Source organism: Cavia porcellus, unplaced genomic scaffold (genome assembly GCF_034190915.1).
Source record: "Cavia porcellus strain 051 isolate PalLab524CR breed Dunkin Hartley unplaced genomic scaffold, mCavPor4.1 scaffold_6, whole genome shotgun sequence".
NCBI classification, from domain to species: Eukaryota; Metazoa; Chordata; class Mammalia; order Rodentia; family Caviidae; genus Cavia; species Cavia porcellus.
The window spans coordinates 97,750,061-97,772,776 of record NW_026947489.1 but is presented as its reverse complement, the minus strand read 5'-3'; the positions used below and the strand labels follow the sequence as shown (position 1 = coordinate 97,772,776).

Genomic DNA, 22,716 nt, shown 5'->3' with positions numbered 1-22,716 from the left:
TAGAAAGGCAATGAGCAGTAATTCTAAAAGCAAAAGAGCTTGTGCAATGAATTAGGGAAAGTACAGTCAGGCTAGAGGTCTAGGGAAATAAGATTTCAAATGGAATGTTTCCAAAAGAGACCTAAGGCAGCTCTGAGCAGGTGCAGCGCCAGAGAGCACCACCAGGGAGCAGCAGCCCTGCTCTCCTGGGGACCTGTAGCCTCAGCACCAGGGGCTGTGGGAGCCCACCAGCTTGAGCGTTGTGGGGCACCAACCCCTGCTTGGTTGCCTTCCCTTCCAAAGATTGCCTTGGAAGTCTGGGAGGCTGGTTGGTTGGTTTGTGCTTCTCATCAAATCACATCACCATCTTCCTCCACTACTCCTCAAACCCTATGTTCCCAAGTCCTTGGTTCAGTTGTGGTATCTGCAAAGATCCCTCCCAGGCCCAGAAAACAGGCTACATATTGTCTCTAGCTCCCAGGCTTCTGCTGTGAGATTCTCCTGCCTCTGCTCCGCTTCTAGGTCACCCTCTGACCAGCTGACATGCACAGCCTTGGGTTGGGACAAATATTCCCTGTGGGATGTTCTCTCAGCTTGTTGGGTCAATGAACAGCCCACTCAGGGTGACAGGGTTGGGCGCAGGGGACACAGCAAGCTCCGCTCAGCTCACCGGGGAGGCTCTGCTCCCTGCCCCAGCCCGCCTGCCTAACATACTGAACCCAGGTCCCCGGGGAGCGGCTGGCCGAGGTAGCGTGCCGAGACTGGGCCCGTCCTCTCTCCTTGGCTCAGTGTTCTCTTGCGCTCTCGGACCAAGGCCTTCTGGTGCCGCTTCATGCGCTCCAGCTGCTCTTCTGCACTCATCTTGCCCCGCTGGTGGTCCCCTGAGTACAGGCGCTCCAAGGCACTCTTGGGTCTCTAAAGAAGAGGAGGGGAGACACAGAAAGGCTGGGCTGGGAGCACCGAGGGCAGCCACCCCCCTGGCTTTGCCCTGTTCCTGCTCTCCCCGATTCTCCGGCTGGGCTCCATAGAGAACCACTTCTTCTAAGCCCCAGTGCCCTGGCCTCATGAGTCCTGTAGGCAACATAGCTGCAGGCACCACCATGGAAGCCCACATCTGTTCAGAGGACAGCTCACAGTAGACCACCGTGAACCCAAGGAGCAAGATTTCTCAGGCTCCCTCCCCGCACCCTGACACATTGCAGGTAAATGTGGGCCATGGAAAGTGGGGAAGGCAGAGTAATGGCCTTCTCAGTGGGCAGTGGGTCAAAGGGACCCTGAGCTCAAGAAGACCCTAAGGTCTCCTCTCAGAGGCCATCCTCAGTGTCACATGATTACTACTGTCCAGTTCTGAGCCTCCTGCCCACAAGGGTAGGAAACAGTGAGCTCCCCTACAGCTCAAGGCCACTCACAGGGAAAGTCACCTTGCTGCTTTCGGCATTTAGACCCCTCCGGAGCGTGACGTAGGGAGCAATAGTGGATGACTGCTGGAGCCTGGACGTGGACCCAGAAAGCCCTTCAGAAGAAAGTAGAGTCAGGTGCATTGTGGTGGTGGGGACAGTCCCAGGCCCTCCCTAATACCCCTACTCCCAGAAAAGGCCAAGAGGGCCTAGATAACAAGCCACTCATCTTTCTCTTATTTCTTCTCATGGCCTGGAAGGTCAGGCCCCAGTGGAGGAGGGGCAGCCCGGGATGCTCTCTATCACCAGGCTGACACAGTGTCCCTGGAGGTCTGTGAACCACCCTAGATTTCCTTTCCATGTAGAAAGTTCTGGGCTGCAGGTAGGGTGGGAAGGCTGGAGGGATGGAGTATCTTCATCCTTCTGCTTCCTGAACCATATCCTACACAACCCCACTTGGGATAAGGGAACACAGTAAGAAGGGGGCCCAACTGAGGAGAAAGTGTGTTTAAGAAAGGATTCACTAGTTTTGGGGAGACACAGAGGAAAAAGCTCTCTGGAAGGCCTGAGATGATCTTGCTGGTGGCAGTCGCCCAACACCCTTGCCTGCAGGATGCAGTCATCTGGAGCCCCAGGACTGCCTTCTGGTTTCCTCTTTAATCAGTGATTGATAAGGTATCTGATTTCTCTGAGCCTTAGCTCCCTCATCTCAAAAATGAGAATAACAGCACTTGCGTTGCAGCACTGCTATGAATAGGTGGGACATATGAAGGGCTTAAGTCACGGCAGGCTTCCCAAGGACTGCTATCATCACAGTTCCCAGGGACAGATGGACAAGAAGACAGTCAGGATTTGGGCTGGGGTAGGGCAGGCGAGGAGCCCAGGCCACAGGTGCAGGCAGAGGATGTGGGCCTGGGCTGCAAGTTAGGGGTGATGTGGTGGCAGGTTGGATCCCCAAAAGACTCCAAAGAAGGTCTTTCCTTACCTCTGCCTGGCAGTGTCTGGTACCTGCTCTCAGGACCCACAAGTCCCAGGGAGGGCTGAGCCATGTCCCCAGCAAAAGAGGCCAGCTCGGGCTCACTAACGTATGACCGGAGCTCTACCTGTGGGCACAGTCTGAGGCTGTCACACCTACCCAGCATCACACCACCTTCCTTCTTCCCACCCACAGGGGCAGCCTTGGGTCCTCCCAGCTCACCCTTGAGTCCCCATTCACACACTGCCCCAGCTCCCGGTCTCGCTTCCTCTCATCTGACTGCCGCTTGAGGCCACGCACAGAAGTGTGCCGGATGATGGTGGCCTCCCTGGGGAGAGGGGGCACAGCAGGCGGTTGGTCCTCTGGGCTGTAGAGTTCAGGAAGTGGGGGTCTGGGAGGTGCCTCATCCTCCTGGTCAGAAAGAAAATCAGAGCCCACACCAGCAGGTCAAGAGCCACAGGGACAACTGCCAAGTGGCACTGCCACAAGCGCAGCCCAAGAGGCAGAACCAGCCACTTCTGAGCCCTTCAGCCATGGCATGGGAATGCTTCCTCTGGAGAAGCCATCAAGTGGGGAAATGCCTGTGTGTCAGCTCTGTTCTGCCCTTTAATTCCTACACTGTCTTTTTTCCCCAAGTGCTACCTCTATATACTGGGTCCCCAGAGCAGGACACGGGCCTAAGTCAACGCTCTTCTGTTTCTTTGAAATCTCCTGTGTCCCAGTCCCTGTCAAGAGCTTGCTGCCTCTCTATGACAAGCAAGCCAAGGCCTTGCCCAGCCCACCACATGGACCACAGACCTGTTTGAGGACCTGGGCTGAAGGGCCCAAGTACATGGATAGTGACACAGAATAGAAGAGAATTCAGGAGCTGTAGTTGGTGGTCACTAAAATGGAGGATCTAGTAGCTCTCAACATCTTGGGGTGTTAGTGTTCTCCTCAGGATAGGGATACTGCCTATCTTCTCCACAGGGCATGAGGTTATGAGTCATTCACAATCATCTCAGTTTCTGCTAAAGGTACTCCTTTTCCCTACATGAAGAAAGCCTCTCGGACAGCCACACATTCTACAAATTGGCCCCTATTCAGAATGGTTGCTACTTCTTGCCTGGCCTCAACTGTCCCAACCTGAAAAATGGGAGAGTTAGGATAGCCCATCGCCCTTCCAAGGCTCTGCCAATCCTGAGAGCTTCAGCTGGTTCCATCTCTGTTTTTCCGAGAGCTATTCTTGAAAGGACAGAGAGGGAACAAAGGCTCCCAGCACCTCATTACCACAGCTTACCATTTTGGGCTTTGTCTTAGTTGGTGACTGAAGCGGGGATGCCACTTTCCTCAGCTGGGGCGGGTGAGGTCGGTAGGGCACATAGGTCTGTAGCTGTGGGAACAGCCGAACTTCCAGGGGTGTCCGCACGGGGCTGGCAGGAGGACTGGGCTGCGGGGGGGACTTGCTCTCCAAGGTCAAGGGTGAAGGCACAGGCGGGTGAGGGAACAAAGGCACTGTTTTTCTCTCTGAGAAGCACAGAAGGGAGCAGTGAAGACCCTCTTCCTCAGGATGCAAGTCAGCACCACAGAGCCTCTGCTACCCTAAGAGCCATCCACCCAGCCTGACCAAGGACAAAGGTCCCTCACCAGGATTCTTGACTGATTCCACCAGGATTCTGTAGTTTTCTTTATTTGCACTCAGGCCTGCCAGGACATCTTCAATCCTCCACAGGTCCTTCTGTATCTGTGATTTCTCCTGGAAAGACAAGGTGATGGTTTGGTCTCTTCTTTCTCCTTACTACAATATTCTTCCCAGAATTTTCTCAGCCATTTCAGACAGAGCCCTCACTTTGGGTAAGGGGGAACAGTACTCACTTTGGAAACTGCATCAGGCTAAAATCAAGCCTTTTCATTGCCTCCCAATAAAGCAGAGATGTGGAAAATTCTAAAACATCTAGGGAGTTCTGCAGTAGCTTTCACTACTTCAGCTTGTCTGTTTCTACCTAGTGTAAAACTTTAATACTCTAGATTCCATTTATTTTATGAAATATTTTGAAGATAACAAGAGACAGGCTGGAGATTTAGCTTAACCATGAAGTGCTTGCCTGGCACACACAAGGTCATGAGTTTTGTTCCCTGGTACCAAAAAAATTTTAAAAAGATAACAAGAGACATTATAATAGCCATTGTTGATTTCCTAATACCTTGTTTTGAAGTTGTCAGAGAGGGAGGGGAGGATAGCAAGATATTTAAAAATTTTACAAGATGAAAAGTTGGGAGATTGGCTACACAAAATGTGAATGTACTCAACTGCACTCTTAAAATGGATAAGACAGTAAGATAGATAGGTAAGATATGTGTATGAGCTTATGGCTGAAGGTAAGATAGATATGTGTAGTTTGCCACAGTTTTAAAAAATAACATTGTCTTATGCAACCACTGCAGAAGGGGAGGGAAGGGAAGTACTTTAGGACTAAGCAAGGACACTATCTCTAGAATATAAAAGATAATTCTTAAAGGTCAGAGCAGAATCCTGGGACTTGCAGTTTAGTTAAAAATATAATAGACAATGGAATATTATTTGGACACAATGTGCATGAACTCTGAAAACTTGCTAAGAGAAGACACATAAAAAACATGCCACACCCTGTATGATTCCATCTAAATGAAATGTCCAGAAGAGGCAAATCTCTGGATACCAAAAGGGGATTAGCAGAGTGGGGTATGGGATGGGGGGGGGGAGGGAGTTGCGAGGGGATAAAGTGGGTTAGAGGGCTTCTTTTGAGGAGAGATGAAAATGTTATAAAACTGACTGTGGTGGGGCTGGGCCAACTCCTTTCTATGAGCCAGGCCTTGCACAAGTTGGGAGACAAGAAGTGCCCACCCCTCCTTTCCAGTAAGCAACCAGTTGATTTGCAGAAACATTGGCTGAGATGATAGCTACTGAAGTAAAAAAAAAAACCAACAACATAATGTCTGTACTATTTGATTGACTCTGCAGGCCTAAAGCCAGTAGTCTGATCATCTATTTAGAGGAAAACAATATGCATTATAGCAACTAACAGGGATTTTTTTTTCTGCAGGTGGTAGCTATTATTAATTTTCTATTATCTTGTTTTAAAGTCCCGTATTACTTTCATTATTTTGTTTTGATTTTGTTATTATCTGATGATTTGGGCAGCTATTTCAAAGATAAGACATATTATAGTAGCCATTGTTGATTTCCTATTATCTTGTTTTGAAGTCCTGTATCACTTCCACTGTTTTGTTTTGATTGGTTTTATTCTGTTCTGTTTTGATTATGTTATGTCTGATGGCATGGACAGCTATTTTGAAGATAACAAGTGGCATTATGGTAGCCATTGTTCATTTCCAATACCTTGTTTTGAAGTCCTGTATCACTTTTACTGTTCTGTGTTTGGTTGCATTTTCTTTTAAAAAAATGATTGTGTTAACAGTTACACAATTGTGTAAATATACTAAAATATATTGAGTTGTATACAGTACTTTAAGAGACTGGATTTGTGTTATGTGAATTTTATGATAAAGCAGTTTTTAAAAAGTTCAACAGAAAAAGAGCTATACTATATGATCATATGTACTTACAATTAAAACTGGATGGATGGAAGTCCCAAAAGATGAGAGATCTAAGGTGGTTAAGGGATTGTGGTGATCTTTCAATGATTAAAAAAATTTAGCCACATATGGTGGCACACATCTGTAATCCCAGCACTCAGGAGACTGAGGCATGAGGACTATACCAAATTTGAGACCAGTGTGGACTACAAAGTGAGCTCAGCCCAGCCTGAACTGTATAGTGAGACTCTATCTCAAAAACAAAAACAAAACAAAAAAATTCAAATGTAGTACACATTTTTTTTTTGGTGCAAAGTCTGAAATCAAACCTGAGGACCTTGCTCATGAAGGATAATAAGCACTGTACCATGCAGCCACATCCCTATATCCCAGAGGTAATAATATTTTGACTTAAAGTATAATGGAGTGAAGACAAACCTGGCCCCAATCCACAGACTGAAAAAAGTTTTTCTCACCAGGAGACCAGCTGCCCCTCAACTGGAAGAGTTTTCACACTTCATGATCCCTACTGATACACCAGATTGTGCACTCCTGACTACCTGCGCCTGAGTAGGGCCCCTGTGGAGGCTGGTAATTAGTAGATTTCCAGTGCCTGTGAGCTAGATGAACAAAGGACCTGATTGTGCACTGTCCAGCAGACACAGCAGCAGATGCTGGAAAGGCTCCATATAGGAGTCTCCTTACTCTGCATCCCAACAGCAAAGACACCCTCAGAGCTGAAAGAAAGGCATTGCAGTGGTACTCAGTGCCACACTTAAGATGGGCAGGCTCATCACTGACTCCAGAGTGCATAAAGTAACAGGGAATGCTCCACTCAGTGCTAGGAGCAAGTGAAGGCTGGGAATAAAAGACTTCCTCTCCTTCCTCTATAGCTCGCCAGCAAAGCTCCCATCAGCCCACTCTCCTGCCTTTATTTTGCCTTTCTGGCATCCCCACATGTAAAAGAAGAGCAAATGTCAGAATGTCTCTATCCTTCGCCAAAGCTGATGTATTTTCATAACTTGATGATGAAAGGGAGCTTTGGGGGTGCAGGAGGTGGCATTTCACTCCTGTATTTGCATACCAGTTGAGCACAATGGTTCCAATGTAACACCTTCTGCAAAGACTGAGACTCACTGTCTACAAGTTTGGACCCTCTGTAGGTAACCTTGCCTATCACCACCGTTCACAAAGCTACCTGGATGTTCCATCTCTTGGCTTTCCTGATGCCCAGGTAGCTGTGAGGACCTTCCAGAATAATGCCATCCTGCTCTAGTGAAAAAGATATGGCTTTTCTCACAGCCAGATAAACCTACGTAAAGTAAGTTTCTAAGTCTATGTAAGAATTTCCACTTGGGCTGCAGGCATACCTACACTGCTAACAACTTGCCTGGTCTAGGATTACAACAAAGAAGTTAGCACACAACCTGGTCAAAAGCAGGATTTTATGATTTCCTCAATCATTGAGGCACTCAGAGAAAACATGAGCAACAAGATGAGGTTGGATGGAAATCAAGCCATAAGCACAAGTTCCACACTAAACTGTCTGCCAGAAATGTGCACGAGTAAATCCTCCAGGGCATCTGTGACAAGATGTTATCCTGTCCAGACTTGTGTTCTGGAGGCATATAAGATTCTTGGCCTACTATGTACTGAATCACTACGAAAGAAAGCACAGAAGTAACACAAATGGCAAGTACTTGAAAAAATGTTCAACCTACCAATGACTAAATAGATTAAAACAAGGCATTATTTTTTTAGCCAGCAGACTTAGCAAAAAGTAAAAAGACTGATAACAGTAAGTTCTGATAAAGATAAAAGCAAACACACTTAAATGTTCTCATTCATTGTAAGTGGGAGGGCAAATTCGTGCAGCTTGTTAGAGGATGACTCAGCAATACTTATCAACCTTTTTTGTATTTAAATATAAAATATTTTTAAAAATGTTAACTGATCCAAAAATACATAAAAATTACATGTATTTATGGGGTACCACATGACATTTCAATGTGCATATACATCGTGTAATGTTTATTGGGTGAGGTACTGGGGATCAAACTCATGACCTTGTGCTTGCCAGGCAGGTGTTTATGCCACTGAGCTAAATCCCCAGCCCCCATTGTGTAATGTTTAAATCAGGATAAACACATCTACTTTCTCAAACATTTATTATTTCTTCAGGGTGGGATACTTAAAATCATTTCTTCCATCTTTTTGTGATATATAGTATGAAATCATTTTTATAGCTAGTCTACTGTGCTACTATCAACTTCTAAGACATGTATACTCATTTTTCAATTTCACTTCTAGAAGCCTATCTTACATAAATGCTTACAAATGAGCTCAAATAGGCAGCTGGTTGCTCAGAAGAGCATCATTTACAAAAATACTGGAAATAAATGCATACCAGAAGAATACTTTAACAAAATAGGGAGTATCCAGACAATGAAATAGTAGGTACCAATCAAGAACAACTGATTTACTCAGATTGGCCCTGTACAACACAAGTTTCTGAGACTATGAAACTCCTCTCTAATCCATGCTGTAATGAGTTTATATTGTTGTAATGAATTTATATTTAAATTTAAATAGCTATTTTTTGGGGCAGCACAAATTCAAGAACATCATTCCACAACATAAAGTTTTGACAAAAAGGAAGCTGCCAAACAATGTGTATGATCTCACTCTTTAAATATTTTACTTGCTCCTAACCCCAAACAAATGGTATGATTCTATACATTTGGTGCATACATTTGGAAATGCACAGAAAAGGGACAAGAAGACAATGTCACAAATGGATAGCATGGAGTCAGGCAAGGAGATGGAATGGGGCTGAGATGGGATAAGGAGCTTTTGTGTCATTTGTTTTTGCTTCTCACTGTTGGTGTGTGTGTGTGGTACTGAGGATTAAACTCAGGGACCCTTTGTAAGTGAGGTACACTCATGGCCTTGTTTATATTTATTTTGAGACAAGGTCTCAGTAAGTTTCCCAGGCTGGTCTCTAACCTGCTTCATCCTTGCAAGTAACTGATATCACAAATGTGCATCACTACACCCAGCCCACTGTTTGGTCTTTTAAGACAGATGTATTCATGTACTAGTTGTATAACCATAGAAAAATAAGGAATGAAAAGCTATTTAAAAATACTGCTAAAGCATTTGCCTGACAAGTGCGAGGTCGTGAGTTCGATCCCTGGTACCAAAAAACAAAAACAAAACCTGATAAAATAGTATGGATCTTATTTTTTTCCTCAGCCTTGAGGACAAAAGCCAGGGTCCTGTTCATTTAGACAAGTGTTCTACCCCTAAGTCACACTTCCAGGCCTTAGTGTAATCATGGAAGCCCAAGAAGACACGTATAAAAATGTCAGGATAGTACTAGGAAACAGTAAGTAGAGATAATTGCTGGAAAGACTTTGTCAACAATATTTGCTTACTGTTTTCAAGCCATTACTGGGGATATGAAAGGAACAGAAATATGTTAGCTTCCATAAAGGGAAATTATGGGGGTAGGGAATACAACAGCAGGACACAGAGAAGTTCTGGAAAACCTCTAGGTTAGCTCTGAGCCCAAGAGGCAAGAGCTTTTTCCACAGGTCCTGGGTTACTCTCTTTGGAAACCATCTCTAAGTGAGTAGAGTCCTCAGAAAAGCCTCAGGACACACAAACCTAGACTTCCTCCAGAATTTCTTTCACTTTTCTAAAATGAAACTAATGCCCAGAAAGTCTACATATTCATTAAATCACTTGTTTGAGGAGCCTGGGCTACAACCTGTCATCGACTACTAAGCCTGGGTGCTTCATACCCAAGAGGTCTCCATAAAGGCTTGCTTAATTCAAACAAACTGAATTTCTACTGTGCATGGTGGTGCACACTAGCACTCGGGAGGCTGAGGCAGGAGGATCGTTGCAAGTTCAAGATCAGCCTGGGCTACAAAGTGAGCTCAAGACCAGCCAGAACTGCATAGTGAGACCCTGTCTCAAAAAGACAAAAACAAACAAACAAAAAACAAATTGAATTTCTGTCAGGGCCTAGAAGAAGATGCCCACCTGAAGCTGGGTTGGAAAACAGGTTATTTTCCATTTTGAAAACTATGAAGGTGGGATGGAAGTCTAGTTAGGGACCACAATAAAGTAACATAGGGCTGTTGGGAACCCTAATCTAAAAGAAGACTCCCTAGGGCCTTTCACTGCCTCACTTACGGGAAACACTAGTCACTATGCAAATGGTGGCCTGGGTTTTAAGTTAAGGAAACAGGGCTTGAAGGCAGTCTTCCTCTAGTGGGGCAGGAACTCCAGAAACTGGTCTCCTCCACTCTGATCTCCAGAAGTGCCACCAAGTGCCTGGAGCTCAGAGGCACCTCAATGCGTTGAATTCACACTCTCTCCTTGGCAGAGGATAACAGCATCCATTTTCAGGGATCAGGGGCAGGAAGGAGGAGAGGCTTCCACTGCTACCTGTCTAAATGGGTGCTAGGAACCTAAGAGGGAGTCATACATCACTCTCACACCTCTCTCCTCTTGGGTCTTCCCCAAATGAGCAAGAGGAAACTCCTTCCCAAAAAACCAAGAGCTTGTGTTTAAGAGCAGAAAGCAGGGGGCACTGGGTGAGGCTCTTTATCACTGCTAAGGGGAGACCCAAAAGAGAGCTTAGGGTGGCCACTTCACAGGTTTGAGGAAAAGAAATGCTGAGACAGTGCTCACAGCCCCCACACACTGGGCCCTTATCGGCACCCAGGGCTCAGCGGAGTGAATAGCCCTTGATCACCTGGAAAAAAAAGGCTCGTCTGTGTTGTTCCTGCAGGGTCTGCTTCAGCTGTTCCACATCACTCTCCAACTTCAGGTACTCATTCCAGGAGTTTTCCATCTCCTATTGGCCAAGGAAAAGTTGTTGGTCCCCAATTAGCCCCCACCTCAGCAGCCCCCAGGCAGTCTTGAGACTTCTGTAGACCCAGATAGATGGAGAGAAAGGGAAGGTGGCCCAGTGAGCCTCCAACAGTCCTGATGGGGCACAGACAAGAGCACGAGGGAGTGTAGAGTCTGACCCTGGACACCAGGAACTGTTCCTTCTTTCACCAAGGGATGCTTCAAATCCCTGCTCTAGTAAAACAGCCCATACCGTATCAGACTCATCAATAAAAAAGTGGAAATCCTAATATCTTAAAATTAACTGCATACAAATCAGAATAGAGTTTATAGGCTGCTCTGAGAAATCTGTTTCCTTGAGTGACCAGGGGTCATTGTTGGAAAGCAACTTAAGCAGGTGGAAACATGTCACCCTGGACAAGCTGCTATCAGAAGGCAGCCCAAGATTCTTGCCCCTGACCACCAACTCAACTACCACTAGGGAGACGAGAACAGCTGCCCATGGCCAGCCTGTCCTGTATGAGAGGCCTGCCCTTCACAGCCCGCACGCACAGTGGACTCTCTGGAGAGCTCCGCTCGGATGTGGACCAGGTCCTCCTGCAGCAACCTCTGCTGGTAGGAAATTTTCTCCAAGTGCTGTGGCTGGTCTCGGTACTGTTCCATCTGTCTGTGCAATACCTCCAGCACAGATTCCAGCTGATCCTGTGTCAGGGAAGAGCCAAAGAAAAAAAAGGATAGGGCACAGTACCCATAAGCCTCCTTACACCATGCCCGGAATCAAAGAAAGCTGCTGGATATAACCCACACAGAAGGGGACAGAGCTGCCCTGGGTACTAAGGGGTAGGGCCCCCAATGCTAGCAATGATGTATCCATGGGATAAGGCTTCTAACCGTGAAGTACCTATTTCCTCACCTATAAACTGGGCTATTATCTAACTCCTTAAGGAATAGACTATGAGGCTACATCAAGGAGTTGATGGAAAACTCTATAAGCTCTTTGGGAAAAAAAGGTATGCTACAAATCTTTAGCATTAAAATGCACAAAGAAAAAATCTCAGCTTAACAGTCTAAGGGAATCAACACTGCTGGTCACAGGCTCATTCCTGTCCTGTCATCAAGACTTACTGCTGCCACAGCCCAGTTTGGGTGGAAAGGAGCTTTAGGAAATGAGGGCCTCTGCTCTGTTAGAATTACAGTCATCTCCAAGGCAGTTCCTTCCCAGGGGCTCAGGTGCCAAGCATCCCTCCCCAGGGGTTTAGGGCTCCCCTCCCAAGACCACAGCAGAATGACGGAAGAGGGACAGGAGTTGGAACCAGTAAGCTAGGGCATTCCTACTGGCTCAGAAATTCACAAGAAAAACTTCTGAACAAAATGCACTACTCTGGATAAACTAGCACCTATTGTTTCATACTAACAAGAGACTCCAAGCAATGTCTCATGAAAGAAAGGGCACAAACTATCCCTCCACTCATACCAAAATGTTGCAAAACTCATGCCTACCTTGTTCTCCTTGAGGGCTCGAATCTTATCTTCCAGGTCCTGGAGGATCCTGTCTTGTTCACAGAAGATGCTCAGTTTGACCTATAAGCAAGAAGAGGTTTGGCAGGAGCCCCAAGAATGACCATAGGGAGTGGCCTTGAAGTGTGACCAGAGAGCTTCTGGCTACAGGACCATTCAAACCCTGCCAGAAGCTGCCATGCTGGGCCCAGGTCAGAAGGCAGCTGAGGGGTCAGCCTGCCACTCTGCTCACTCACATCAATGTCACTCTCAGCGATCTTCACAGGTTTCAAGCTTCGATCTTTAAGAAGGTCCCGGCCTGTCATCTGGGAGGTGAACAATTTAAAGAAGACTTAATCACGGTGTTTGAAATCAGGAAGTTAACTCTATGCTGGATGGATGTGTAAGTTTCAATGACAAAAACTCAAGCATATCTGCTTTATTTCTATGCCTATTTCATTTTAGAAAAAAACTAAAATCTTTCACGATTCTAATAGCATTTGTAAATTCTCAAATTCAACAAAATGCAAACGTTCAAGTTACAATAACAATTTTTAAAGTGCGTATTTGTTCAAAACAAGTAGAGAGTCAGTATAAATCTTGGGAGATTTGCCACTGATATATCTACTGCTGTACCTGTGACAAACAGAAGTTACAGAAGTCTTTCACCCCCTATCCAGGTCTTGGGGTGGGCAGGCTAGAAGGAACAAGCAAATGCCCTCAGCATTCTCAAGCCTCGGTTTAAGGAAGTCTCTAAGCAGCCCTGATCTGCGTGCATTAGTCCAGCCTTTCTCAGCCTATATCATTAGAGAAGAGGACCTACTAAGGAAAAAAGGAAGTTGAATAACTCCCAGCTAAGGTCTTTGTTGATCTGATTCCTGAATAACCAAGAAGAGGCTATACTTTTTTAAAATTATAAACCTACCTCATCTTAAACAAGGAAACCACAAAGAAACACAAAAGTCACCCATCTCATGAGTCAATGGGACTTCACATTTCCCATCCTTAGGCTGACCCACAGTGGGCAACATGTTGCCCATCTCTTACTGGGTCCTAAGAAGCTGAATCTAATTCTTCATTCCTGACTTTTCCTCAGATCTCCTTGTCAAAAGCTATGCAGGGGTAGCTTTTACACAGATTTACCCCCATTGTTAAGATAAGGCCAGAAGAGTTACGTCTAATGTACCTCAATGCAGAGGAAAAGAGTAGCATCCTGACTTCCATTTACAGATATGACTAGGGAAAAGGGAGAGTAGACCTAATCACAGTAGAGAGACAGTATATGTGCTATAGAGAGACAGCTTTTGCTTTCTCTCCACTCCATCCAGAAGTTTCAATAAATCTGAGTGTGTTGAGGAACCAAAATATGGTGGAAGTCATCCCCCTTAGACTCAAGTTATCCATGTGCCCAACTTTCCTATGCTCCTTCTCCCTGAGAATCAGCAGCAGCTAATTCGAAGATCAAGGTCAGGGAAAAGTAATTTCTTTATGCTTTGGGCTATCAACTGATTGTGGCCCACAGAAGTGAACCAAACATTCCCAGCATCTCTTTGGTCATACACTAAAGAGCAGGAACCACTGTCTTATTTATCATGGCCTTGAATATAAGGCCTGGCACAATGACAGGTACTCAGCAAATGCTTACTCAGTTGTATACAGGTCAAAGGGAAACGTGCTAGTTAGTGGAAGTTCTTGAACAGAGCAGAACTCCAGCCAAATTTAGGTCCTCAAACTGGCAGATCACGTGTACATACGTGCATACACATAGTTGTAGAATATAGACTCTTACAACAATCCCCAAACAGTGTAGTATCCTGAGATGGAGGAGAGGAGAAGGAGAGGGAGGGCACAGAATTAATCCTGGTAACCCACAAACAGCTGGACTTCCCAGCAGGATTTGTTCAGGGGAGCCTAGGAGAATAAGCAGGTGAAAGTGGTGAAGTCTTCGCTCTCCGTGACCGAGGACAATGGGTTTGTCTGTTCTCCAGTGGGCCAATCCTTGGCTCATTTCCTAGGTAGAGAACACTTTCAAATTGCGATATGCTTCAGGGACTTTCCCCCAGGCAAAACTCTTCCCCGTATTTCATTAAAGCTTTTTATGGAGGATGTTTTTTTTATTTGATGCTTAAATAACAAGGCAGAGAATCTAACTGAGCAATGTCTTATTTATCTGTCACCATCAGGAAAGAAATGAGATATTCTATACAAAAAGGGCACTTTGAGAAAGCTGAATCTTCTAAATTAAACTTTCCAATAGAAAGCTTTCTAAATGCATGCTCTTCACTGCCTTCTAGAATACTAAATATATGTGTGTGTGTGTGTGTGTGTGTGTGTGTGTGTGTGTGTGTGTGTATGTATATATATATGCAACCCATCTCTTGGGATATAAGCATTTCCTTTCTCAAGGAAATAGATTCCTCTTGGCCCCCATTAGTGTGCTGCTTATAAGGTATTGTGAGTTAGGAATCCAAAGGGCTTAAAAGCTCAACAAAAGTAAAGTTAGCTCTCTCTCCCCACTCACACTGGGTTTGGTGCTTTTCAGGGTATTCCCTCCCACACCTTGGGTCTGACACTGCTGTGGTACTCAACACAACAAATTACAAGCTTCTGTTCGCTCATCTGTCTCTACCCTCTAGACAGCAATCTAATAAGGGATGACTGTAGAGAGTAGGATGCATTTCTCTGTATTCTTAAGGCCCAGCAAGGAACTAGCATATCAAGGATATTTGTAAAATATTTGCTTAGAGAGTTCATGAATATCTATCAAAATCGGGAAGGTCAGCTCTGATTCCTATAGTGTAAAGGCCACAGGCTGTAAAGCAGGGCTTTCTGACAATTGTTTTTACAGCTCAGAGGCCTTAACTCGAGACTTTTTGTTTGGTGCTGAGGATTGAACTCATGCCTTTGTGCTTGCCAGGCAGGCACGAGTAAACCCTCAGCCTTCAGAAGCCTTAAAACTTCTGAATTTAGCTCCATTCCAAAGAACAAAGGCTACTAAGAAATGTTAAATCCACAAGTAGCATATTAGCTAAGTTTCCTTTTAAACTTGTGTTAGCAATGTTTAAATCCATTTAAGTTATCAATGAGTGTGCCCCCTGCACCCGCATCTATTGCCAGAAAAAAGTAAAAGTCTGGGCATTTATCCACTATAACGACACTGCATCAGAAGAGAATTAAAGGCCCTGTGGGCATCTTATCTGCCTTCACCACATCCCAACATGTTTCTGGGGCTCAAGATAACTAGATACTACATGTGCACCCCACCGGCAGATTCCCTTAGAATGTTACAGTAGCCAGTCACATTATAGACCTTATACATTTGTGTCAAAAGGGGCATGAAGTGACTGTTTTGCCCAAGTCTAGCTCTCAACTATTATTCAAATAGCAACATCCTGCCCCAAATCAGGGTAATCTGACCTGGTCTCCTTCTAGGTGACTAATAACTGCTGCTCCCTCCCAAAAAACTCATGCTCATCCCTATCTAGGTGTGCCCTCACCATGGAGGCAGACAAATGACAATGGAAACACAACACAAGCTGGTGGCAAGCCAGGCAGTCCCCCACCCATTGGCAGCACGAAAGATGGAGTCACAGATCACCACAGATGAGCAGCCCAGCCTGGTGCATCAGCCCCAATACTGAAGAGAGCTAAAATTTAAAGAAAATAAACCAAAATGACTTGCGGGAAGCCTGAGGCGATCAGGAGAGCAACTGGTTAAGCAAGTGATGGAGCCGGCACTGAGCCAGAAGCAATGGAATGGCCCCGTTCAGAGACACAGATCAGATCATCTTACGCTTCTCCTGGGCCGACAGCCCAGTGCTGACTTCTTCAGCACTTTGTAAAGCACGTTGATCAAAGGTTCATTATTTTTAATCTGTTCCAAACAAAAAGGCAAATACAACAAAACGTAACAGGTGAGACATTAAACGACACTTGAAGCAGCCAGAATTTCAGGAAATGGCACAGGGGAAATCTTAAGGAGAATATGCACAGCACAACTAAAGTGAACCTTGGTGACGCTATGGGGTCCAACTGTAGGACCTTTCTGGACTTTGTAAAATGCGGGACATTTTGCTCTAAGTGATGGGATTATGTGCAGGCTGTTGGTATGGGAGACCATTTCAGTGCTCATTTCCTCCCCAGTGCTGCCACATTGAGCAAAGGACATTACAGCAGCGAAGCCTGTGTCTTCTTTGCCTCTCTATCACACTCTGTGAGATATCAAAGCTTTGTTTAGAGTAGTGCTATTTTACTTTCTGTCCCTTGAATCTCCATCTCCACACCTGGACTGAATCTAAAAGTTCATGTCTGACCAACCATCTCAGATCTTAACAGCTCCTTTTAGGAAGCACTGTCCTCACCCTCTAGCACAGTGAATTTCAATTATAGCTGAAGACTAGAATTATCCAGGGAGCTTTTAAAAAGCCTGATGCCTGAGTTACACCCCAAGGATTCCAATATAACTGGTCTGGGGATTTTTAAATGGTCTTCCGAGTGATTCTACTATGCAGCCAGGACTGAGAATTGCTGCTGTAAGTCAGAGGTTCTTAAGCTTTACTGTGTGCATCACAGTCATCCAGAAAACTTGCTAATAATCAGATATATGGGGCTCTATCCTAGATATTCTAATCGGGCAGATCTGGGATAGGACTCAAATGCAAGGGTGTAGGTGATGCTGCTGGCCTGGAGATCACACTTTAAAAAGCACCACTTTGAACAAATTTTTCTCAATTCCTGCTATACATTACAAACACTTATAGAGTCCTTCCCATCTTCCACCCAACCCATGTGCACTAGGGGTTCTAGCTCAAAATATCTAGCTGAAAAGACTAAATCTGCACTTTAAAAATTTTTTTAAAGACACAAGGTCTCACTGTGTTGCTCAGGCTGGCCTCAAATTTCCAAGATCAAGTGATCCTCCTGCCTCAGTCTCCTGAGTGGCTGGGACTAGACATGTACTATGCCTAACTCACATCCTCATTTTAAAAATTGAGCAATCCTTGGAGTTAACTGCAACCCATGCCTATCTACAAATGTATCACCTGCATAGCTATAGACATCTCCCTACCTCACTTTCCCAGCTGTGCTTTACAGCTGTATAAATATAATTCAAAGCTGAATGCAGAGGTAAGCACTTATAGTCCCAGCTACTTGGAAAGCCAAGGCAGGAGGGTAATTTAAGTCTAAGAGTTCCAGACTACCACCTGCAACAGAGCCAGTTTTTGGGGGCTAGCTGTGGTGCAGGGTTCTACGTAACACACTTTCCATGCCAGAAACACAATTCAAGACAACTCTTGAAGTGGAAAGCATATGGTGTATTAAAAAGCGGGGGATGAATTCAGTCCCTGCTATGTAACTTTGTAGAAGTTCCTTAATTTCTGGAGACAAGGGTTCTGGTTAGGGAGACAGGGATAATTTCTATGCTCAAGGTTGTCCAAGGATTAAATAACATAAATGAACACCAACTGCTCCCAAACACGGACCAAGCAAGAACAGATCTTAATCATTGTAGAATCCTTTTCACCCTGGCACCACCAAGTAAAATGCTCAAGAAGTAAATGCTTCTCATTGGTGCATCAGTACAAAGCATAAGCAACTTTTGAGAGAGTGCCTCGACCACCTGGCATCACAGTGGGAAGGTGGCCTTCAAGAAGGAAACAGCTCTGCAGTGTGCAGGGGAAGCAAACGCCACCAACTGGAGGCTGAGTATGAGCAGATCAAAGGAGGGATGGTCCTGTGCTCTTGGCCTTAGGAACAAGAATATGAGAGGCCCTAAATCAACATGGCACAGTGAGGGGGTTAAGCAGGTCAGATTCCAGGCAGGAAGATTCCTTCGCCAAAGTGGCCTACCTCCTTACCTCATTCTGCAGGGTCCCAGAAGGAGCCTGTCACAAGAAGGTAGTTGCAGAAGGGATCTATTTCTCTATTTCCATGTGTGGGGTAGTCCTCAGGGCCAATTTAATTGTGTCCACAGAGGCCCTCATCTCAGGGACATTTTTTCCACCAAGTCACAGAAGCTAAAGACTAGTGAACCTCTGAGTTTTCCTAAACCAATCACACATCCTACTCAGTCGCATGCAGCCTCAGTTGTACCCAAGTGACATGGAGTTCACTACCACTTGAGGCAACCATTTTAGAAAATTCAATTATACTAAAAACTATCTATTTACAGCTGCCATCCACTTTCCTTAACTGTCCCTTGTGGCCACAGAAACTCACAGTCACACATTAGCGCTCAGCAGATACTGTCTATACATCTCTTCCGAGTCACTCCTAACTCCTTCCTTAGTTCTGTATTATACCTGTGCTGGTTGCCAACTCCTTTCAAGATAGCAAGCTCTCCCATTAAAGAACTTGCAAGGAGAGACCTGGGTGTGCAGGTGGAAGCAGCCCTGGTTCAACAGAGAGTTTGAGGCTGGCAGAATAGTGATGTGGGCTAATCCCCTGAAATGCTGTTCTTAGCTATGGCAAGAAGCCCATGCCCTTTCTGATTTAGCAGTTGATTCAGGTTTTGAATGCCTGCAAACAAAAGCCTTCCACCTATCACACTTAGTGTCAGTTCTGTGGGCCCTCATCCCTCTCCAACTCAGCCCTTCTCTCATCTGCATCTAGAAGTGAGACACTCATCTGGGAACCTAATATTCCAGTCAGGTCTGTGTGGGGCCAAACAGACCCCCTACCCCTCAGCAGTGACAGCCTTTTTTTAGCATCCACATCAATTCAGTGGCAGATAGCACAAACCCCAGCATCTTTTCCCACACATGCTACTGTTGAGCCAAGCCTTTCACAGCTACTAGTGCCATTCATTTAAGAGTCAAGTTCTCTGCAAAGTGCCTAGAAACTAGAGTATCAGCTACAAGATCAGGAAATTTCTGGTATCAACACAGCTGTTTTTATGACAGATAATGATAATGTCTAGAAAATCAAATCACTAGAAAGTGTTCTGGTCACAAATGCCTCCTAGAGAATAACTCTAACCCTAGTCCAAACCTCAAGGATGCAACCTGCCTCTATTCCATCAAATGTATTTCTTGGCTTAATGCTCGGAGGTCAGCTCCCAAGCAGCTCAATGTCTTTGGATCCACTGTTATGGGAGAGGCCATGCAGAATGGTGATTAACAGCATAAGCTTTAGCATTAGAGCTACACCTGAATACTGTCCCCCAACTCCTCATAATTGCTTGTGTGGCCTTGGAAAGTTATTTACCTCTCTGAGCCTCAGTCAATTAAAAGATGACACTATCGCCTCCCTTACTGGGCTACTGCAAGGGCTAAATAATTTAATAGAAGTAAAACACAGTGACTAGTACATATGATGTTGGAGACAGGACACAGAGACTCCTCATTCTATTCCATTATTTTGTGCCTCAGTTTTTCCTTCTCTAATCCCTCTGTGCTCTGTACCTTTCTTTCTAAGGGTAGAAAGAGGAGCCTGCAGGATCTGCCTTCACCTCTCTTCTGTGGCCCTATCCACACCACCATCCTCTGGCTCTCCTTTCTCCTCAATCTCCACAATCCCAACCCCCAGGCTCTTCAAACTCCATGCATGCCACCTGCTCCCAAAAAGCACTGCTAGCAGCCCTCAGTGATCCCCATGACTTCAACTGAGAACTAAGTTAAACAGATCTTTGTACAGTCATTGCACATAAATCTGTTATTTGGGAAAATTTTTTTCCCTAACATTTGAATGCTTCATAAGACCAGAAAGTCCCATATTTTCTCCTGCATCTGCCCACATCCTCTGCATATGTGGGCATACAGCAAGTGCTCAACAGATACTTAAGTGAATGGGTTGATTTCTAATCAAAGGCCCTGACCGTGCTTACTTGAGGGGAGGACAAGTAAGCCCTCATCTGCTGCCTTAGGGCTTAATGTTCACACCAGCTTTGCAAGGCTGGATAAAGATCGTGTGTTTAAAAATATCTCCATTCTGAACACTGGGGACTGCAGGGAATGCCTTCATGGCAGGTGTCTGTGTGTCCGACAGGCTCCTCACCCACCCTTGCATGATTAAAGGTCACATTCCTCCAGCCTATTTCATGACTCAGGCATAGGAGGGCTGCCCACAGCAGAAGCTTTCAGAGAGCTGTGGGAAGGACAATAGCAGCTTTCTCTCTTCCAGGAAGAATGCCTCTTCCTTCCACAAGAGCCTTCTGGGGCCTTTGGTGCTGTAAAGGGTGAGTCAGAGATGGAGTCTGGCCACCTACAGGGTCCCAGTGTTCATTTCTAAAGGCAGAACAGAGGCTACCTCAGAGCCTCAGAGTTATGGAATTCTATGTGGAAACTGCTCCCCCACAACCAAACCAAAGAAGCCACCAAGTCACCCATGATGGAAAATGCATATCAGCAGTCCCCTATGAAACACATGCACATACTACTGTACTGATCAGAGGATCTGAGGAAGTGAATGTTCATTTTTACAAGGACCTTCAGTTCTAAACATAGGAAAGAAGAGATCAAGATCTTATGCCCTTATTCTGTAATCCAGAGACCTCACAGCAGAATTCACAAGATAATGCAGAGAGCCAGAGTTTGTGGCTGTGAGAAATGGAACTCTTCTGATTCAGAGAGCTATCTTCATTTGGGATCCAGATTTGATAAGATTGTGTGGCCTTTGGTTTTGGGGTCAGTTCTACTTTCAGAAAGTTTAGGCAGGGACTCTGATGCCACTCACCTTTAGATCCAGGTATTCCAAGTCTTTCTTCAGCTGAAGGTAGGTGTCATCGGCCTTCAAAAGAAGCAGAGAGAGAACAATGAAAACCAAGCAGTTATAAATACCATGGGCTTCCATAATATAGGGCTTTAAAAGTGAATCATTTACATAGAGCAGCTTTGGGGACAAAAGACCATAGCGGAACAACACATCTGAGGCCATGGAGAAAGCACAAATGTCTTGCTGTGGCCCAGCACACCCTTTAGGCATAGCAGAGCCTACAGGTCACTGTGGGAAAAGTCAGCTTGTCTCTGAACCGGCAGGCATGAGAAGGCTCCCATCCCAGCAGTGCAGCTGAGGATAATACTAGGGTCTTCAAGCAGAAAGGGGAAAAGGTCTACTTTCAAGAGCACATATCACACCTAAACTAGGGGTCAATCAATGACCATGGCTCCAATTTTTGTCATGAAAACTTTGAATGGGGTTGATTCACACACAAAAGAAGATAACCCCGGTAACAAGGAGATGCCTAGAAGAAGCACAGAGATGACTTGGGTGATCTAGGTCTCAGTGTGACTTTGAACCAAAAGCTACTGGACGTTTCACTCTTGTTGCTCGGCATGGAGCTCATGTGGCCATGTCAGGAGCTGGTTTCAGGGTCAGAATTATCTGCTGTGGCATCTCTGATAGTCTGTTGAGTTCTGCAGGGTAGTAGAGGCAGTAAAAATAAGAAATGGACTAATTCTCTAGAACTCATGGTCCCCTAATGTAGCTGGTCACAGACGCTAACAGAGAAGCAGAGGGCTATGAAAGCTGAAGAATGACCTAGAGACCACATTCTCTGCAGACGAACAGGGTCTCCCAGCTGAGCAAGCCAGAGCTGGGGAAGGTGATCCTGCTATATAACGCTGATGGTCACATGTAAGCCACGTAAAGAGTTCATGCAGGGTTTTTTTTAAGCATAAGAAGGCAAAACGAGATGCTTGTGGCTTGCAAAGTCTTATTTCTGTCTCTCCACTATCCCCTTATCCATCCTTACTTCTCCAATCAGCCCAGTCCTTACATACTTTTCACAGAAGTAGGAAGAATATTATCTAAAATTACCCAAATATACTCAACTTACGGTTTTGCACATTCTTTATAGGAGAGATGGTGGTGTTGGTGGCACTGGGGATTGAATACAGGTCTTTGCACTGATCTACATCCCCAGTCCTTCTAAGTTTTTATTTTGAGGCACCTTGAACTTATGATCCTCGTGCCTCAGCCTCCTGAGTTGCCAGGATTACAGCATGTGGCAATGGCCCTGCCTTCATTCATTTTTCTAAATACCTTTTTCAAATCCCTCACTAAAACAGGACAAGGAAGGAAGGTGACAGTCACATCATCTTCATCATCCATTTGTCCCCTGCCTACCAGCTTTGTGTGGCAAACCCCATCCTATCCCTGCCTGAGGACAACTCCTGAGAGTTACGCTGCTGTAGATGTTTGGAAAAGCAACTCCCTGGACAGTGCTCAAAAAACTTGGCTGTAGAGTTCAACGTCCTAGAAACTGTTTAGAGCACTGTGCCAGACAGGAGCTGGATTATGGCTCAGCCTGCATGCTTCTAGTAAGAAACTCAGGCAAGTCCCTTCCTCCATGGAACCCTGTGCCTGTGTGTCCTACTTAAGTCTCTCCCTGTTACTGTGAGGCTCAACAGGAGAAAGGAAGTGAGAGCTCTGCAGGAAGCAGGCACTGCCAGAAATGAGAGGGTGTCCTACAGTCTCCCCTCCAGGCTAACCGCCTGTGTCTTTCAG

The 22,716-nt window shown here is 45.4% G+C and overlaps 1 protein-coding gene across 18 annotated transcripts in view; it reads right to left on the bottom strand.

Moving 5' to 3' along the window:
- Plekha7 (pleckstrin homology domain containing A7) overlaps positions 1 to 22,716 on the bottom strand; it is a 211,709-nt gene that overhangs the window by 10,488 nt on the left and 178,505 nt on the right. For 17 of the 18 annotated variants that reach the window (XR_010048397.1, XR_010048398.1, XR_010048399.1 and 14 more), the window contains 11 exons: positions 20,944 to 20,997; positions 12,528 to 12,596; positions 12,274 to 12,354; positions 11,326 to 11,475; positions 10,676 to 10,777; positions 3,979 to 4,087; positions 3,632 to 3,858; positions 2,575 to 2,763; positions 2,362 to 2,479; positions 1,389 to 1,492; positions 694 to 894 (listed from right to left, as the gene is read on the bottom strand). Coding sequence is in view for 12 of the 18 variants with exons in the window: in XM_063251804.1 (XP_063107874.1) it covers positions 694 to 894; positions 1,389 to 1,492; positions 2,362 to 2,479; positions 2,575 to 2,763; positions 3,632 to 3,858; positions 3,979 to 4,087; positions 10,676 to 10,777; positions 11,326 to 11,475; positions 12,274 to 12,354; positions 12,528 to 12,596; positions 20,944 to 20,997 (1,404 nt within the window). In the remaining 6 variants the exon portion in view is untranslated. The remainder of the gene's footprint in view (positions 1 to 693; positions 895 to 1,388; positions 1,493 to 2,361; positions 2,480 to 2,574; positions 2,764 to 3,631; positions 3,859 to 3,978; positions 4,088 to 10,675; positions 10,778 to 11,325; positions 11,476 to 12,273; positions 12,355 to 12,527; positions 12,597 to 20,943; positions 20,998 to 22,716) is intronic. The other variant, XM_063251805.1, reaches the window with a different exon arrangement.